The sequence below is a fragment of the Manis javanica genome, chromosome 2 (genome assembly GCF_040802235.1).
Source record: "Manis javanica isolate MJ-LG chromosome 2, MJ_LKY, whole genome shotgun sequence".
Classification (NCBI taxonomy): Eukaryota; Metazoa; Chordata; class Mammalia; order Pholidota; family Manidae; genus Manis; species Manis javanica.
The window spans coordinates 209,136,438-209,155,869 of NC_133157.1; the positions used below are offsets into that span (position 1 = coordinate 209,136,438).

Sequence of the window (19,432 nt, forward strand, 5' to 3'; positions counted from 1 at the left end):
TGTGTTACGCAGCTCCGATTCAGGATTTTCAAAACCAGAACTTTTCCTATACTGAGTCTGACACAAGTCTACAGCATTTGCATATGGTTTCTTTGGTGTCCCCCACCACTCCCCACCAGTATTTTTCCCGTTGTGTTTTGTGCTTCAAACGGTCAGCTCAAGGTCATGGAGAACAGCCCAGAGCTAGGTGCTTATGTTCCAAGGTCTTTTAAAAGCCGCTTATGTCCTTGTCTATTTGAGTCTAAATAAGGGATCCTGACTGCAGTTACGTGGTGCAGCTGTGAAAATGAACCATCAGCTCTCAAATCAACTTGGGCACACCCGCTCTCCTTCCAGGTGAACCCTCCCAACAGAGCTCTCTGCAGTTATACCAATACCCAGTGCCATCGGTGGGCCTGAAAAATATTATCCGTGTCATGGGCAATGTCCACAAACTGAAAAACAGCATACGCAAGTTCTAATGCTATTTATTTTGCCATGGCAAATTAATCCACTTTCCCAGCATCCTGAAACTTTATTGAACTCGGCATCCCGCTGCAGGATACGCCCCCGAACTCTCGTTAATTACACATTTGGCTGTTTGCAATCGTGACTAGCTCTGCAATCCTCATTTGAACGGGCCTCTTCCCAGAAGGCTGCGGTGCCAACAGTGGTTTGCTGTCCTCGTGAGCGCTCACTATATGCTGGGCCCTGCGCAAGTCCCCTGGGAGCGGCAGGGTCTCCTTCCCTCCGAGGTGCGCAGCCATTGTGGGGTGGGTGCTCTCCTGGCCGCGTGCTGACACGCCCTCTCCGCGCCGCAGCGCGCGGCCTGGAAGCAGGGAGCGCCCAGTGCGTGCTCCAGGGAGGAGGAGGTTCCCGCGGGGGCGGGATCCTTGCCGCACCGCCCGCAGGCTTCTCTCCGCCGCCTGCGCCCCGTGCCTCCCGGGCACGCGCTCCCCGCCCCGTCCGCGTGCAGCGTTCTCCCGGCCGCGAGCGCGCGCCCTCCCCGCGCCCCCGCGGCTCACGCTCCGCTACGAGCGCGCGTGCGCCCCTCCGAACGTCCCCGGGAGCCGAGCCAGAGCGAGCGCCGGGCCCGGGCGCGCAGGAGTGAAAAGGAGGCGGCGGCCGCGGCTGTGAGCAACAGATTCGGGCGCCGCGAGCAGACGCGCTTTGCTGTCGGCGATTTTTTTTTAATTTCCAAAAAAATTATTAACTTAGAAAATCCTACATTTTTAAATGGCGCTGGCCCTGGGTCAGCGGGCGGTTTTCTCTGCTTCAAGATGGGCTTTGCCTTTTCCGTCGTGAGCACCAGCGGTGGCTTGATTGTCAGTTTTCTCCGGGTATTTTTAAGGCCAGGAGTCGAGCGCTGCATGTAAGCGAATCACCCTACAGAGCAGCGAGGCTTTTAAAATAATAATAATTATTATTCTGGGCAGAGAAGAGTCAATCCTGTAATTTTGTCTTCTTGGCGGAAGAGGCTGCGAGTCTCTAGGAGGTGGGTCGCCCGGGGTTGAATTTCCTCCCGGGGTGAGTGAGCCCAGTCCCGTTCACAGCCCAGGCGGCCCCCAGTGTGTGTCCGCTCCTTGCCGACGCTGGGAAAATGGAGGCTGTGATTGAGAAGGAATGCAGCGCGCTTGGAGGCCTCTTCCAGACCATCATCAGCGACATGAAGGTAGGACGCTGGGGGTGCGGCTACGGCGGTGGCCGCTGCGCACTGACCTCGCCGCGGTGCTTCTCCTCTGCCCCGGGCCAACCTCCCGGCCCTTGCCTGCGCGGTGGGCGCCGGCCACCTGCGGGAGCGCTTCGGGCCAGGTGTCACCTGCTCACCTAGGGTACCGCTCCGAGCTTTGCAGGGTCACCTGGACGGGCGGTTTATCTGGGAGTGTCCGATGCCCCCTGCCCTCTCCCCAACTCATTGTCCCAGGGGGGTGGCACCGTTTCGTTTCACTGGGGGCTCAGGGCCCCGGCTCCAAGTTTTCCATTGTCTGTCGTTGAACGGAGTGTCTGCGACCTGTGGAGGCTGGATGCCTGGGCGGACACCTGATTCCCCCGGGTATAGGGTGGGTGCTCCTGGCCTGACGGTGGGGAGGGATTTGGGGACTCTGCCCTGCGGCAGGAAGGATCACCCCCGCCCCGGCTTGGGAGACTGGGAGAGGCCTCCCTCTCTCCTGGACTTTCAGGTCCACCTGGGGGAGGGGATCTGAGCAAATTAGGTATTAATTAGGCTGTTCCGAAGCTGGAGAGGGTGTGCATGCCTTCCCTCAGCCCTCCCCGGGGGGCACGAAGCAGAAGTTCCCAGAGCAGCCTCGCAGAGGCCTCTCCTTCCCCTGTCTGAGCCTCAGCCTGAAGGCAAGATTGGGGTCCCCTCAGCTACTGTATCCCCAACCTACCCACCCAACACACACAGACTCCAGGTTTTCTCTGGGAAGGACTGTGGAGATTGTGTTGAGGGTGTGTGCGCGCGGGGGCGTGTGGGGGTGGGAAGGGGAAGGGGGTGGGGAACAACACCCTGGCTTTTCCCGGTAAAGGGTGGGCCTGGGGATAACCTGATCCTTGGATGTGGATTTTTCTGGTGCATAGAAGTAGACCAGGGTTCTGTGTTGTTCATCCAAAGGAACTATAACCAGCCGCGCGAGCTGGCTGGAGGTGGGAGTTGGGGGTGGTGGGGGCGGGGGGGGTGGTTTCATGTGTATTTAGGGAGCTTCTCTTTGGCTCCAGCCCAGCTCCAGTTTGCTTCAGCAGATCCGGGGAGGTGGTGTTTAATTAAAAGCTCAGCTTCCAAAACGAGTGGGCAGGTCTGGAAAGCTGTGCAGCCAGTGGGTGTGGACAGCCCCTCTTCAGCCGCTGCCTGGGCGCCTGAAGGAGCTTTTGTCTGAAGTGTAGGGTCTGGAAAGGGTTCGGCCGCGGATATGGACTTTGGGAAGGAATGCTCAGCTGTCACGGGCTGCTTGCCCCTTTTTAGAACCAACTGCCACCTCCCCAGGGTGAATTTTCCAAGGTGCCTCCGTCCGGTTTTGTCCATTTTGAAATCCTCCTACAGACCCTGTGCCTTTTGTCAGAAATTGACATTCGTGTAGCATTATTTTCTGCGAGACCCTGATTGCCCAGGAATGCCTCTAATCCAGCCACTTGGAATTAGATGGATTATTCCCTGCTCAAAGACAGCCCCTCTCATTCCTTTGCCCCCAATCCACATTGAATTACTGAAGTGCTCTTTTGAGACAAAGATTGGTGTCCCCTCTTTGGCCTTTGGGTGTTTGTTGTTAAATCTGACATTCTTCATAATCAAATAAGATTTGGTTTGAGGCATATGTGTATTCTGATCATCAGGGAAAGGATTTGAAATGGATTGGTAAAGCTGTTTGTGTTTTGGGGAGGACAGAAATGGATGTTTCCAGTCCCTCAGAAGTAACAGGGACCCAGTGAACTAGTTCTGTCCACTGCAGTCCCAGTGTTCACATCTAGAGTTTTTGTTCCTTAATTTAACATACAGGCTGGGTTCTTCCTATTTATGGGTTCGAAGCCAAATCTCTTCAGAAGGTAACCTGCCACATGGTGGTCCCCTCCTGCTTTCCACCTGCAGTCCTTTGGCTGCCCCGCAGCACTCGGTGGCCTGGGGTTTTGTGGGTGCTAAGGTGGCATGCGTTCACCCCCAAAAGACTTACTTAGTGCCCTGTCAATGCTGGATCTATAGTTTGTGGTTCCCTGAGTTCTTTCTCTGAGTTCAATTTGGTAGGGTTTGTTCATCCTGTGGAAAGGCATTTATATTAAAGGTTGATGATTTTGTTTTAGTAGCCGAAGATTTTAAAAGCAAGGCAGAGGGCAAGACTACAACAGGCCTTGGGGTCTTTTTGTGGTTCGAACTTAAGACTTCTGGAGAGGAGAGAGGGAAAGAGGTTGTGTGTGTCTGATTTCCAAGATGATGTATGCATAAGACGGTCGCTGAATATTTTCTTAGAATTTTCTTCTTAAAAGAGTTCTTCGTGGGTTAGATGGCAGTGACATTTTAAGAAGGTATTTCAAAATTCGGCCATGTAGGATAAGCAGTATATAGTACGCATATGCATGAAGTTGCCAGCAATAAAAGTCAGTTTTTACTCTCTGAAATTAGCTGACTTTCTAAGGACCTGTTTATTCTCTTTTCTGTTGTCTTTGAACTCCCATGATGGGTTTATGGTGCCTTTAGTCTCCTTTCTGTTTGTTTTGAAGGACAAGTGTAAAAGTTGGAAACCCATTTGGAATGCCATCTTGAGAACATTTTTAGATTATTTTCTCAGAAGTTGTTGGAGTGGGGTGAGGAAAGGTTAAGGAAAACTTTTTTGGGTGAGCATTTGATTCTCCAAAATGCACAGCAGCACAGGAAGGGAGTCAATTTCCTCTTTGGAGGGAAAAAAAAAGAAAACAACAGAAAATGGAGTAATTCCAAGGCTAGCACCATCCATCTTCTAAAATTAGAGAACCTGGAGACATTGAGAAGTTTGAGAGGATTCTTTCCGCTTTCTTCTAGTGATCCTTCATCCAGCTAAGTCCCCGGCTGTCAGGGTGTGCGTTTTGTCCTTTTCAGGGGGAAGGGTGCGGAAGAAACCCTCACTTTTCTTCTACTGGAGTCCAACAGCAGCTGCTCAATAGCTTATTGATTCCTTGAGGGGAGGAAACCTTGTGTTTTTCCCCTTTCTTCCACCTTACTGTGGTGGTGGTCACTAATGAATGGTGGTGTGCAAAATCGCTTAGCGGCTGCCTTTCTGCCCATCCACATAAATCAAGTCGTCTGGTGTGAGCTGGCCCCAAAGGAGAGGAGAGATGAGATTCATGAGGCTGGAGGCACAGTCCCATGGCCAGTTTGTCTAGGGAAACAGTAATAAGCTTGGAAGTTACTGTGTGGAAGGCCAGTTGACTGACTTCTGATGTTCAGGCAGTGTTGACCACATTGTGGCGGTTCTGGAATCTTCTTGGAGTTTCTATCCAAGTTCTGGGAAAGATGGGCTACATACTGCAGATTTGTGCCATCCCTTTTTTTAATAATTGAGAGACGATTGACTTAACTATCAATTTCAGGTGTTCCACAATGATTTGATGTTTATTTTTTTAAGTCATTATTTAAGTAATTGAACCAGCATAGAATTTAGGGATGTTTGGGGAGTTTTAAGAACAGGAAACTCTGGCCACACTTGAGGGCAGAGCTCACTCAGTGGATGTCTTTTTTTTTAATAATTAGTTTTAAAAAAAAGTTGGATGTGAAAATCAGGTATTTTCCTCAGCCTTGTTACTCAAAAATCAGCATGTCAGGAGCTGAATTGGGCTCCATGCAGACAGAACTTTGGATTAGGTTGAGAGTGTGTCCAGGGTTATATAATGTGACTTGAGGGGCGGGGGTGAGAAACACCTAACCACACCTTGAATTCTCCACCCCACATCTCACTTTAGACAGGGGTGTCCTGTTACTGGCACCTGTGCTGGCCAGAATATAGGGGCCTTGTTCGTTTTCTCTCCACTGCCCCCCACCTCTGTTGCCACTAGTACTCTCTCTTAAGTTGTGCCTAAAATTAGAATGGCTGAAGGGACTTCTTGAATTTCATGGAAATCTTTTTGTGGTTCGAAGGCACGTCATATTTTCCCTCACTTATCATAAGATCAAGAATATGGGTAGTGGGTCCAGCGCTGGATAATGATTTCAGGGTTGGCTTTTTTCCCCTGCTGCTTTGGCTCTGGAGTTCCTATCAGACAAAGGGTTATTTCCTTGGTGTTTATTGAGAGCCTGCTATGTGGGCCTTGCTGGGCTGCGAGGAGCCAGACATCCACAGGGTCGGCCCTCAGAGCGCTGATTGTTCTGAGGCCATAAGGAGGTAACAGTAAATGCCCTGTGGTGGCCCCAGAAGAAGGGCTGTTGTCCTGCCTGGGAAAGGGCATCAGTCGTTGCAGGACTTCTTTGACTCTTCAAAAGAATGTTTTCTCTTGGAAGATAGTGAAAAGGCAGCCAAGGCCTCTGCCAGTGGTCAGGTGCTCCGAGGGAGGCAGGCCCCTCTGTAAATGGTTACTCACAAAGGCCGCACAAGCAGAGCCCTTGTGAAGTACAAACAGGGCCCCACGTTAGCTTTTCTCTTAGCAAATGGCTGTGTTTGCCCAACGATTACAGCTTCCTCAGTTTGGGCCTGTGGGAGGAGGAGGTGAAGATGTCACCAGGTCGGCAGCGGGGAACTGCCCGGAATGAGTGTTCAGCAATTTGGGGCCTCTTCTATGGAGATCAGTCTTTTTGGGGTTGTTTTGCTTAGGTACCAATCTTGTCTAGGTTTGACAAAGGCAAAAATGAATCGTTTTTTTGGTCTTGGCATAAGTGTTTCTGTGGGAAATCACTTACACATCATATTTAACCAAATTGTTTGGAACTTGATTCTGTGAACCTTTGTTTTGAAATTCTGCAGTTAGTAATGTCCCAAAGGGAGGGAGAAGGTCACGGTTTGCTGAGGGGGATGAGCTGAGTTTGAATTTTGCCTGGCTCAACTATCACTCAAGTCTTAGGTATGAAAGTAGCATGTACTTGTAATTCTGTAGTATTAATTGAGCATTAGCAACATTGCAAATAGTGAGCTTGATGCTATTTTAGCAAGCAAAGATGCAGAATTCCCAGTTAAATCTGAATGTCAGAGCAACGGTGGACAGTTTTTTGGTGTGAGTATGTCCCATGCATACTCTGACTTCTCAGCTGCTGACCTCTTGGCCTTTGAAGTCTTCTTTTCCATCTTGAGGGTAGGAAATAGTAAAAAGCTAAAATGGCATCTACCAATTTGGCTAGCTCCTTCAAGCTTAAAATGCTTGGAGGGTGAAAAGGTTGAAACTATTGATCTGTTAGATGCTTTATCTAGAATTTTCATCTAGGCTTTTTCCATCTTCCCAGGGATGGGTCAGAGCTGGCAAAAGTCCTTCTGTAGTCAAGACCATTGAGATGTTCAAATCGGGTATGGAAAAAATGAGATCAGTTCGAGTTTGCCATTACTTCTCGGAACTGCCTTCAGGACACTTTCCCCTAAACCCACACCTCTACAAAACAAATACCTCTCCCTGAACCAAAAAAGAGCCAAAGGACAGATTTAGCCATCTAGGACATCAGACAAGTATCTGGGGCTCCTTAAAGGGAACTGACTGATGCCTTAAGCAGGTTAACTCAGGTTTGCAGATCGTACTGCTGATATGGCCTTATTAAAATGGCAAACCAGAGAGACAAACGGGGTGAATGAATTGGTGCAGCATTGAGGAAGCGTTTTGTATTTGATGGCTGAGATTGTCCCTTGAATTGGAGAGTGTGGAAGGTTTCATCTGCGAATATGCTACGTGTGTGCACACACACAACCCCCAAAAGCAAACCTAAAACCCACTCATCATAGATTCCAGAGCAGCCCATCCGTTGTCAGCGTTTCTCACCTCTTAGCCCAGGGATGGCCTTAGCACAGGGCTGTGTTGTCTCTGCTCCTTCTGAATTGAAGATGCTTTGGTGTGTCACCTGGTACATAGTAGGTGTTCATTGCGTGTGGTGTACAGGGGGCAGGAGGGGACTTGGTGAGAACCTGCTCTGTGCCGGGCATTGTGCTGAGTGCTTGGTGTGCGTGGTTTCATGTCATCCTCACATCAACCCCTTCACAGATGAGAAAACTGAGGCTTGGAGGGAGTCAATAGCTTGTCTCTAAGGCCAGAGCGAGGAAGACTGGCATTCAGAACTCGGCCAATTGATCTAGCGCCGGAGCTCTTTAGACAGGGAGCTGTGTATTTATTCCTAGAAGACGGCATTTTTTCACTTGCCTGAGTCTTAGAGGAGGCTCAGCAAAGGAATCCGGGGCTCATGTTGGTGCCTGTAGCCCAGAGCCAGCCTGGAGGCGTGAGCTTGAGCTGAGCTGCGCTGAGGACTGCTGTGGGATGGGCAGCTTCCGTCTTGCTGTCACTTTCGTAGAAGTCGTTTAATTTATGCTGTATCATCACATCATGGCTTCTTCCCCTCCTCCTCCCACTCAACCAATCTTTAACACACAGCCTGGCATTCTCCTTCCTCTCTTTCTCCTGGGTGTGCAGAAGAGAAAGAAGCCTTTGGACCAGGCCTCTCTGGTCACCCTTGGCCTTGTCTCATCCTCATGTCTAAGTCCGGGGAGCCTATGGGTCCCTCAGGCTGGGCAACTGCCATCCCGACAGCACCACCCCTAATTATGTGAATCAAGTTCACCCGAAGTTCAGTGACTCCTCAAAGAGAACTCCCTACCTTGAACTCATTTTTGTGTCCAGCTCTGGAACTCTCTTGGAAAAGAGCTTTCTGTGTTTAATTATGTCTCCGTAGCCCTCCAGTTTGGGTTGAGTCAGTAGAGCCATTACAAGTGTGTTTGGAGAAGCTGATGGTATCGCCAGAAAAACTCCTTCCTGTGCTGATACTTGGCCATGCTTTCCGAGTGGTTTTTCTTTACCTGTCTAGTTTAAGTGGGTGAACAAGGAAAACAGTTGAGTGCCTTTTGAGCTCTGTGTCTTTTTATTTGCATTCTTTCCCTCGAAGAATGTGGACAGCAGTAAAAGTATTAGCTTGCTGAGCATTGGGGGTCTCCTGAGTCCTGGAGTGGGGACAGCAGGTTTTGCCTGGGACTCCCTTCCCTGTCACCTCCCACATGACAGGGGACTCCAGGGGACTCGGGGTGTGGGTCTGGCCAAAGGAGAAGGTTCTGGGCAGGTGTGCCCCCTTTTGGTGGAACAGGCATGGTCATAGGAACGATGTATTGATTCCCAGGGAGCTGTAAGACTGATGCAGCGACCCTGTTGCCCAGAGGTTCTGATTCAGTGCTTCTGGGGTAGATCTTGGGTTTTAGAGTTTTTAAAAGCACCCCCAGGAAACTCTAATATGTAGCCAAGTATGAGAACCACTGAGCTATACACAATTTCAGCACCCTCAAAAGTGTTTTCTCAACCTTACCTAAGTCTGAGTAAAAGCATCTTTAGATGGCTGCACAACAGTGTGAGTATATTTGAACCATACACTTGAAATGGTCAAGATGGTAAATTTAATGTTAGGCCATTGCTCCTAAATCCCTCCTGTAGAAATTCTGGGGCTACTGCTGACCTTGGAGTCAAAGAGATCTGGTTTTAAATCCTGTGGGCAAGTTCCTTAATCTCTGAGCCTCATTTTCCTCCTCTGCAGAATAGGTCTAAGGAAGTACCCAGCCTTTAGATTTCTGTGAGCATTCTGAGAGGAGAGAGTGCTCTTGAAGGGCTTCACACACTGTGTGGCATACACACACTCAAATTAGGTGCGCTTATTCTGTCTTGTAGATTTGGGACTGAAGTATCCCAAAGTCTTCAAATCAGTGTAGTAACGATCTCCTCCACATCTTAGGGGAAATACTACCCACCCTTTACCAAGTTGTATTTAGAGTTCACAGTGAAGTTGCAGGACATGGAGGAGTTCTTTTTTTTTTTTTCTTTCCTTGCCAAGTAAATTACTCCTGAGTTCATTATAACCTCATCTGGCTCTACTGGGCTTATTTGTATTCTCTGTTTGCAAACCCACAGTGTATATGGGGAAGGCAGGACAGCGGGCCTGGCTGAGGTTCTCAGGTCATTTAATTGGATGCTTAAAGTCCTTGAGAGATGTTTACACCAGGGTAAGTGTAGCGGAATTGCTTTGCAAGGGCCATCCTTTCCTACATTGAGTCTCCCTTTATCTGGAGTGGCCACTAAGAAAAGTGGCCTTGTTTGCGTGTAGCCTGCCCCATAGCAACAGCTTCATATTGAGCTCCTGTCCTTTCCTAAGACTTGGCCATGTTTGGGTTCTGCCCACCTGCTGAATGTGGCCCACCTGCCTTGGCCTTCAAGGACCCTTATGACTTGGCCTAGTGCTCCAACCTGGATTCCCCAGCTTCTTTGAAGACATCCTGTGTTCCTTATTCTTGCTGCTTGTCCTGCTTGGAGGATCCTCTCTGCCATTGTTGCCTCTTGAAATCTTATTTTTCACAAAGTTACCTCACATCTGGTTCCCCTCTTTCCACCAAGCCAGCTGCCTTTAGGCATATTTCACACTCTGTGTCCATTCTACTTAGTATTTATTATATTCTACCTTAAGTGGTTACACTTGGGCTTTAAAATATAAATGGGAGGAAGAATACTTCCCTTTTAAGTCATTGAGGATTAAATGAGAAAGTACATGTAAAGGTCTTAGCATGAAATAAATGCCAAATAAAATGCTGTGTATCTGAGCTCCCCTGGTAATTTCTAGCAGAGTACCCTGCTGAGAGTAGCATTTAGATGTTTCAGAAAATCTAAGAAACCTATTCTTTCATAATGCAGTGGAAATGAGTGAAATGCATTCCGACTTTCAGCATATAAATAGAGCATGGTACACATACTCTCCAAAGAAGATGGAGTGCCTGCCATGTGCCAGGCCTTGCTGGGTGATGGAGACATACCCATGAACGAGACAGACTCATCCCTTGCCCTGAAGTTGTTTCATCTAGAAGAGAAACAGACAAATAATTAGAAATCACTCTTATCAGTGCCACGATAGCTGTTGCCCAAGGGCTTTTGAGGGGGTCTTAGGGTTGGGGGGCTCTGATTCTCATTTGGAGCCAGGACAGAGTCGAGGGGGTCTTTTGGTACAGGTGGCACCCAAGCTGGGCAGCTAACTCCTATTTAACAAGCATTTATACGGCAAAACCAGGCACTATTCTAATGCTATACAAATAGTCTCTTAATCCTCCCGACAAGCCAGTGAGTGAGGTAGTATTATAACTCCCTTTTTACAAAGGGGGAGACTAAGGTGCAGGGAGATTAAGCCAGTTGCCCATGTCATACAACTATTGAGAGGTACAGCTGGGACTGGAACCCCAGCAGTACAGCTCCAGAGTCTGTGCTCTCGTCCACCATGGTGGACTATCTCTTACTGTGGCATTTTAGGGTTTTCTTTTTAAGATTCTGCAGTGGGTGTACTTCACTGATTTCTTTTGATTGTTCTGTCTATACCTTAAGGACTGAGTGTGAACCAGATAAAGCATAAAAATCTAGGCTCTTTGAGCTGTTTCAAGAAACTCAGGGGCCTGTCTGTTGAAGAGGAGTTTGACTCAGCCAACCACAGGAAATTATCAGACACTTGACTCACCTGGTGGGTGCTTCTAATTTGTTAGCAGAGGGAAGTCTATGTGGAGAGCAGGCAGGGGGTAAGACCTAAGGCTCTGACTCAGCTGTCCAAGGTGACAACCACAAGACACTTTGTTTTTTCTGGAGAAACCCCCTCTGTCAGGGTCCCCCAGTAAATGGCTCTGCACTCCACATGACTAATGCAAAACAGAAAGGAGGGGGAGTAGTAAGAGGCTGGAAATGCTTTGAGATTAGTTTCCAGGGAGACCTCAATTTCACATGGGAGGCCTGGCTTGCTTGAGCAGGTCTTGTCTCCTGCAGCTGAGCACCAGCCATTAAGGAAGTCTTTGAGTTTGGTTTAATGGTCACCCTTTGTTTTGAAGTGATTGTTTACTGAACCTTCAAAGCCAGCTCTCCAGCAGGATGTGATCTCGGCCTGGATAATTGGATGAGGCACCCCAATAGGAAGCAAGTAGAGGGGAGCAGAGCCAGGAGTAGCTAGCTGGTGGCCAAGTCTTTGGCTTCTGAGCACTTGGAGGCTCCAGGCGCCGCAAGCTGGTGCTGGAGGGACTGAGACCGCCTTGCAGCCAGAAGTAGACCTGGAGAGGAGTCCCTTGGAACCTGGCCTCTTTGATGTTGTGCTGATCTTAATTAGGGGCACCCTAATTAAGTTGCTGAGGACAAAGCTTTTTACTAAAAAAAAAAAAAATGAGCAAATGTTTTCAGAGCATCTCACAAGGGATTCTTAAAGATTATGCAAGTAATACAAAGTTAATGGAAGGAAAACTAAGAAACCTGGGTGAAATAAAAAATAAGTCGCCCGTAACCCCTTGATTACACAATGGGTTGTGTACACACATTTTAGACAAAGGTTCATGTCATCTATGCTATACCAGAAGTTTCTTTTCACTTAGCATTTCACTCATGCTGCCTTTCTGTGCGTGTAATTATAAGCCAGGTCAGTTTTAATGGTTGTGTGGTGTTCCTTTGTTCTGTGCATCTATGGGTCATTCATTTAGTTGACAAATATTTGAGGATCTGTATGCCAGGCTCCGTTTTAAGTGCTTGGGATACAGCAGTAAATTAAATGGACACAAATCTCTGCCCTCCTGGAACTTACATTCTAATGGGGTGGGGCCAAACTGAGTAAGTCAGTCTCTTGTATATGAGAAGGTTCATGTGCAAAGGGGAAAAATCAGGGGCAGTACTGCTGTTTTTAAGTAGGGCATTTAGGGAAGGCCTCACAGAAAGGTGACATTTTAGCAACAGCTTATGAAGTGTGTGGATTTCAGAGGAAGATTGTTCCAGGCAAGGGAAGAGCATGTGCAAAGGCCCTGAGGTGGGGAGCTAGTTCCATAATGATTCGTGTTTAGGCTGTGTCCAGTTTTCACTAATTATAAGCAACACTGCAACGAATATATCCTTGTAGCTAGACCATGATTTACACTGATGGTTTCCCCTGATGGATTTATCCTGAGTGAAAGATACATACTTATGGCATTTGAATCCCACTGCCTTTCAGAAAGCATGTATCAGTTCACATGCCAGCATGTGAGCGCTCATCACCAGAGATTACTTCTAAAGGAGCTACACTTGAACATCAGGCCACAGTGTCCACAGTGTCAGAGGGACAGGGCATTGGTCTAGTGTGGTGATCCTCAAATCTTGCTGTATGTGATTTTACCAAGCAGAGATTGAGTGTCCCCTGGGAGTGTGTTAAATGCAGATGCCTCACCCCATCCCCAGAGATTTGCTTGTGTAGATCTGGGGTGGGGCTCAGGCATGTGTAATGTGAGCAGACATTTCCTGGTGGGTCTCTGCTAGGTGGTGCAGGGGCTATACCATGAATTGGTAGAAGTGGGGGTGGCTCTGGGGCCACCCTGAGCCATCAGGCCCCTCCTCTGCAGATCATGAAGTGAGTAGGATCTCCCTGCTCCCCGCACCCCCGTTGTAGATTACTCCTGCAATGAATGTGTTCCAGGAGAACAGAAGGACTCCTGTACCTAAATGCAGCATGATCTTCTATTCCTTTGCTAATTCTGTTTTGTTTGTGGGGAGTGCTTCCTCTGTTCCTTCTTTCCTTTCTTATTGCCAGGAAAATTCTCATTTATCTTTTAGGACAGAGGTGAGGCATCATGCTCCTCTGGAAGCTTGCACCAACCCCACTTCCTAGTACTTTATGTTTGAAGTGTGGTTCCCTTCAAAGGCTTTGGGATTGGTGGCTTACACATTAGTGTTCTTGTTAGCCAGAGTCCAACACTGGGGCTCCTCATCTCCATGTGGCCTATGCCTGTGGGATGCCAGTGCATAGTAGGTGCTCATTAAATGTCTGAGGGTGGCCGGCATTGTATGTTAACTCTTTAAAACAGCAGTTGCCAGCTTTTATTGACTTCTAAGTGCTAGTCATCCTTCTAAGCACTTGTATTATTTCACTTAACTCTCCTCACCCTCCTCTGAGGTGGGAACTACCACGGCATCATTTACAGATGAAGACAGGTCAGCACTGGGTGACTAACTTAGCTTATGTGGTGGGTAGATCTGAAGTTGGGCAGTTCTGAGTCGAGAGCCATGCTCTTAACCACTAGACCACACTGGTCTTTTCAGACTCTGGAATATGGTAGCCTGTTGGGGTCTCCACTCCAGGCAAGAAGGACACTCAGTGGAAAGACACTAAGGATAGAGTAGTGACTATAGGAATGACAAGCTCAGTTATCTTCCTTTTTGGTGATGCCTGCCTGGGTGTCTCCTAGCAGCCCGGGGTGGGATTGGGGCGTCGTGGAGGAGGCACTGTTGGCGGAAGGTGGCAGAGCATGAAGTGTGCAGTGTGGTGAGGCCATTGCTCGCCAGGGTGGTCTGGCAGGTTGATCACACTGTCCCTGTCTGGGCGAGTTTACAATGTAAAAGTGAGTCCAGGATGAATGCAGGGGTGCTCATTTAGGAGAGCACAAGCCCAGGCCCACACATGGTCCCCGTTAGGGTCACGGGTGCGAGTGCTTCTGTTGAGGATGTTGGAGAGTGTACCCCTAAGGGGAACTGACTCCTAAAATGCAGAAGCAGTCTTGGAGTTGGGTGCAGGCAAGTCCGAGAGGGCACTTGCGGGAGAGAAGTAGGTGGGTGTGGGTGTGCAGATGTGAAGTAACGGTAACACTACTTCATTAACACTCTCATAGGGTATGCAGGGCACCAAGTATTTTGCTTAGGTTCATTATCTCATGTGGACATTTCTATTCAGGGATAAACAAATGGGACCGAAGCCTTGGACTCTATATAGTGGGACAAAGGCTAGAGGGGGTAGGTACATATTTACTTTTCAGGGGAGGCTTAAATGTACACAAACATTTCTTACTGGCATTTGGGTAAGAGCAGCCCGCCCCTGAGTTAGGTGTTGAGATACTGAGTTCCCAAGTTTCCAGTTGTGGAGAAGCAGTAAGTTTTAGATAAACACGTGGAACAATTAAATAAAAAAAAAAGGACAAATTTAGGAGCAGTTGATGAAATAAACTGGGTGTGAGGTCAGACTCTTCCCTGACCGGAGGCAAATTCCTTAACCCTTCTCTGCCCTGCTTTCCTGTGGAAAAAGGAACGTGTTAAATGCCGGTTCTGCCAACTGCCCTCCTGGAGTTGTTGTCAAAGCCTGTTGTACTCCCTGAGGTACTATGCCAGTGTGGGAGGGTGTTCTTAATAGTGACTGGGAAATAAATTTGGACTCCTCGATCACTCTCTGAAACAATAAAGGAAATAGGGCAATAAAAATGGGGGGTGGCAGATGAATTTGGGGAATGAAAGAGGAGAGAGGAGGGATTTCATTTTCAAAACAATGTAGGACAGGATCAACACGCCAATTTTGTAAAAGTGAAAAACTAGAACGAGACATCTAGTTGCAGTTGTAGAACGTCCCAAGGAGGCCTGGAGTGACTTTGTCACATGATGGATGACGCTGTCCCTTTGACCCTTCTGCGATGTTGGAGATATTCTCTCTCTGCACTGTCCATTACTGTAGCCACTGGCCAGGTGTGGCTATTGAGCACTTAAGTGAGGAAATGAATTTTTAATTTCATATAATTGCAATTAATTTAAATCTGCATAAGTCCATGTAGCCAGAGGCTCAGTATAGACAAAGAAATTATTCTTGGTAGAAAACTTAAAAAAAAAAAAACAATATTAATTTGAAGATATAGTTGACATATTTGTTTGGTTCTTTTTTTATTTCAAGTGGAGACCTACCCATATGTCAAAAAAACAGACTTTCTGGGCATGGACCCTGGTAGCACAGGAGGAAGAAGCAGCTTGATGTCCTTTTCTTAATGAGGGTGTTACAGATGGAGCAGTTCGCTGGAGGAGGATAGAGGGAGGGGGAGAGGAAAGGGAGCATCCTTTGTGGTGCAATCTTCCTTTTGATAAGCATATTCATTGCTGGTGAGCTTGGGCAAGTGGGTGAGGGTGGGTGTGCATGGAAGCAACCATTGATTATCCCTAAGGCTGTCATGCACTTGATGGGCAGGGATAATTAGTGGATTAGGCAAGCCCCAATCAGGGAATAAAAGCTCAGGAATGGTTTTTATGATGGATGGGCTTACACAGTGCCTTTCATCTAAGGATCTTGGGAGCGCTTCATCTTGCAGTATGGGATGAGGAAGGGTGGTTTTTGGGACGGAGCTGTGACAGACATTCACAGGCTCTGTCCTTCATCCTGCACATGTCTTCTAGAATCCTCAGATTCCTGCTTGATGCTTGAAGAAGCAAGCAGTCCAGACACATTCCTGTGTAGGTCAGTAGCTTCCCCTTGAAGCTCTGCTTTTCATTTCTCTGATGTCTAGGCTCACCTAGGGGTATGGGCTCCTCTCCTGCTTACCCTCATGAGGTTCCTACAGCTTTGGGAGGGACATGGTGGGAGCAACCGACTGTAGAGATGCTGCAGACAGGCTCTCCAATGTCCTGGCAGAAGCAGATCAATTCTAGTGTCCACAGTAAACCTGAAGATGTGATAAAATTACCCATAATCATAACTACTAATGACAGCAACTGGGAACATACCTAGTGCATTTCTATCAGACCTTTTCTGCACAAAGGGCTTTTCTATTGTGTTTCATGTTTTCTTTTCCACGTGGTTGAGGATCCCGACCATTTCTAGGTTGACATTACAGCAACCCTGGGGCATTTAGCATTTGTAATGAGGGTTGTATGCTGCGGGGTGGGGTGGGGGAGGGCCCTTGCACTCCACTCTACTTGGGCTCCGACAGGACCCAAGTATAAAGCAGGACCCAGTCTGCCCTCTGAACAGCTTTCTGCAGCCCTGACGCTGGGCCAGGCGGCTGGGTCTGTTCATCTTGCTGCTTGTACTTCGCAGAATCAGGGTAGCCCTTGGGCCACAAAGCCTGGCTGGTCTGGGATCAAATTTCAGCCTAGACCACTACTGATGCAGCATCGTGCAACCTCTGTGGTCCTCAGCTGTGAGATAATAGCATCTGCCTGCTGCTGTGGACCAGCAGCCTCAGCATCACTCAGATTAGGTGTGTGGCATCCAGGCTCCACCTGCAACCGAAGGAGTCAGACCTGCATTTTTGCAAGATCCCCAGGGGATGGATACGTAAGGTAGAGAAATGCCGATACATATACTTGGCACTGAGCAACTGTTTAGAAAAATATGCTCAGTGATGATGGTGACAGTGATGCTGGCCAAGATAAAAGGGGCTCGGGATCTTACCTGTCCAGTTGCTCAGCCAAGACCTGGGTTCTCATCAGTCCTCACCACTGGTGAGCCAGCCGCTGTCTGGTACCTTTGGGCAGGACAGGGGCCTGTGAGCTAGAACCCAGCTCCCTGAGGCCTGTCCCCCACTGACCCCTATTTTATTCTCAGCTAGGCCAAGTTCCTCTTCCTCATGAGTGTCGTCGTTAGTTCTTTGGCTCCTCTCAAATTGCCCCTTCTCTGACCACAGCTCCCTGCAATCCGGGTTCCCGGTGTGGCAGCATGGGTGTCTGATTCCCTCCCCTGTCCCTGAAGTTCCGCTGTCCCAGGGGGCTGGGCTGGGAGAGGCAGTTGCTGCATTATTTATGGGGCACCGTTATCCAGCCGTGTTGATGGGTTACAGTTTTTCTCCCTGTGTGGGGCCATCCTGGACCTCTGTGTGACACAGAACAAAATAAAGCAAAACAGAACCCTGAGCAAGATAGGCCAGGGGCTGAGTCCTGCTGCCGGCCCTTGGCAAGTGGCCTGCCTGCCTCCTGGCTGCAGAGAAAGTGGAGGAAGGAGAAGAGGGACTCAGGTGTGGTTCCCAGAGCTCAGCCTTGAGGGTGGGGAGGGGAAGCTGACTCACATATTTGTCTATGTGACTACTGGGCTTTTGGGGAATTGATGTAGATTAGATGAGTCTTTTTTTTCTCAGAAGTAGGAAAATGACTTCGTTCTCCTCCCCCCTCCTCAAGGGACCAGGCTGCTGTGTGGTATGTGACTTGTTAGCCAGGTTCTCTTGTCACCTGACTGGTTTGAGACTTAAGTCACTGTCTATCTGAATGAAGGCTGCCCCCATCTTCCTCTGTTGTCCCTTTTGTGGTCGGACTCTGGACCTTGCCTTTGAAGGCTGCTCATGGTCACCTTGCCTGCCGGCCCGTCTCCTGCATCTCCCCAGCGTAAATGCACCCGCCAGCATTCCTTGCAGAGAGCTCACTTGTGTGCACTCTACTTCCCTGTCTTTGTTCCTGTTACTGGAAATGATCTTCCTGCCTGTCTCCCTTTCTTCTGTCCTGGAACCCATCGTTTAGTAGGGGAGACTTGGGTTCATAGTCAATTGCATGAGGTGAGGGTAGCAGTTGATTTGAGAGCATCAGAGAATGCTCTGGAAGAAGTGACGTTTGAGCTGGGTAGCAGTAGCTGAGTACGAGTTCTCAAGATTGTTGAATCTGCCTGCAAGTTAGAACAGCCATGGTGGGTGGCAGGTGAGGGGTGCACTTGGCAGAACCTGGGTACTCGGCGGGAATCTTATTTTCTTTGGCTTTGGCCTGTCTGAAAAGTTGTAAAACCTTCGTGTGTTCTCTGGTGAGGTCCACAGTGGGGTCTGCGTTGGGCCTGTGCCAGGGCTCTGGGCTGCATTCTTAGGGATTTTCTCAAAGGTGACCAGAGCCCATCCAGACAGGGAGCCTCAGGAGAGACCTTTCTGGGACTACTTGGTGGGTGGTGAGATTAAAAAATTACGGACTCTATTGGAATTGTTTTCTGAAAGGGTTTTCAGAGCATAAGGTGGCATCTTGGTCAGCAGTTTCCTTTGAAATCTGAGTGTGCTCTCCTTGCTAAGTCTAACAGTCAAGAAAACCCAGGGTTTTTCTGTTACCTTTTAATCTTTCTACAAGTGCCTTCTCCCTCCTTTCCCTCTTCCTCCAAGCTTTTGAGTTTCTGTAGTAAAATGACCTTTCAGGTGGGTAGAAACTTTTTTTTTGAAAGAAACTAGGAAAAAAATCTGTAACAACCCAACACTACCTTGTCTTTAAATTTTAATGACATTTACTCACTTAAAAAATTTCAGCAAGGAGGTTTTCATCTTCTGTTCTTAGAAGTTCATTTTTTAAAAGAATCCATTAAATTATATATTGCCTAAAACAGGTGGGCCTGACACCTTTGATAAACTGTCAAATACCATTAATCAGGAGAGGGCTGCTTTTGGCAGGCTCCTTCCGGCTGAGTGGCTGTGCATAAGTGGAGAGCTGTGTGCTGTACCCCTTGACTGGAGAGGGGACCCTCCTTTTGTTAATTTGGTAAAGACTGAAATGAGGTTCCAAGTGGGGAGGCGGATAAGTAGTTTTTGTAGAGTGGCTTGAGCCGTGGTTGCTTCCAGGCGCATTTGTCCGGGGTCGGAGTGCGCTGCCTGCCGTTTACTTGGGAGCGTCGGGGGCCGTGTGTGATGCTGCACACCCAGCTGTCTGGGTAACTGGCTAACTAATAGCGAGATGCACAGTGCATCTGTACACAGTTGGTTCTGTACTCGAGACTAAGAAGGAGAGATTCCAGCCTGGGTGGATGGTAACCTCTCTGCCAACTGCATGGGTGAGATTACTGGGAGCTGCACACACTTGGATCAATTCTATCAAATGTTTATTGGACACTTAATGAGGCCCTGCACTCAGCACATTATGTCTGACCTTGTTTAATCCTCACACCGACCCTATGAGGTAGTGACCTATCCCCATGCAGAGGTCAAATGATTCGTCCAATGTCACATTGCAAACAGGAGAGCTACGATTCAGCCAGGGCACTGGACTCCTGCTTTTGTTCCTTATTCCTCCTTTACATTCCTCCAATGTTCAGTGATGTCAGTGTTCAGCAATGGTGATGGGATTATCTGTTTTTATTACTGATCATTATAAGCAA

The 19,432-nt window shown here is 48.4% G+C and overlaps 1 protein-coding gene across 10 annotated transcripts in view; it reads left to right on the forward strand.

Annotated features, from left to right (window-relative positions):
- The first annotated feature begins 444 nt into the window (after positions 1-444).
- The window catches only part of MTSS1 (MTSS I-BAR domain containing 1), a 153,063-nt gene continuing 134,075 nt past the window's right edge, over positions 445-19,432 (forward strand). For 4 of the 10 annotated variants that reach the window (XM_073230080.1, XM_073230085.1, XM_073230083.1 and 1 more), the window contains exon 1: positions 446-1,651. In XM_073230080.1, coding sequence (XP_073086181.1) covers positions 1,580-1,651 — 72 coding nt within the window. In that variant the 5' untranslated portion in view covers positions 446-1,579. Of the gene's footprint in view, positions 1,652-19,432 lie in introns of all 10 variants that reach the window. The other 6 variants (XM_073230088.1, XM_073230081.1, XM_073230086.1 and 3 more) reach the window with 3 other exon arrangements.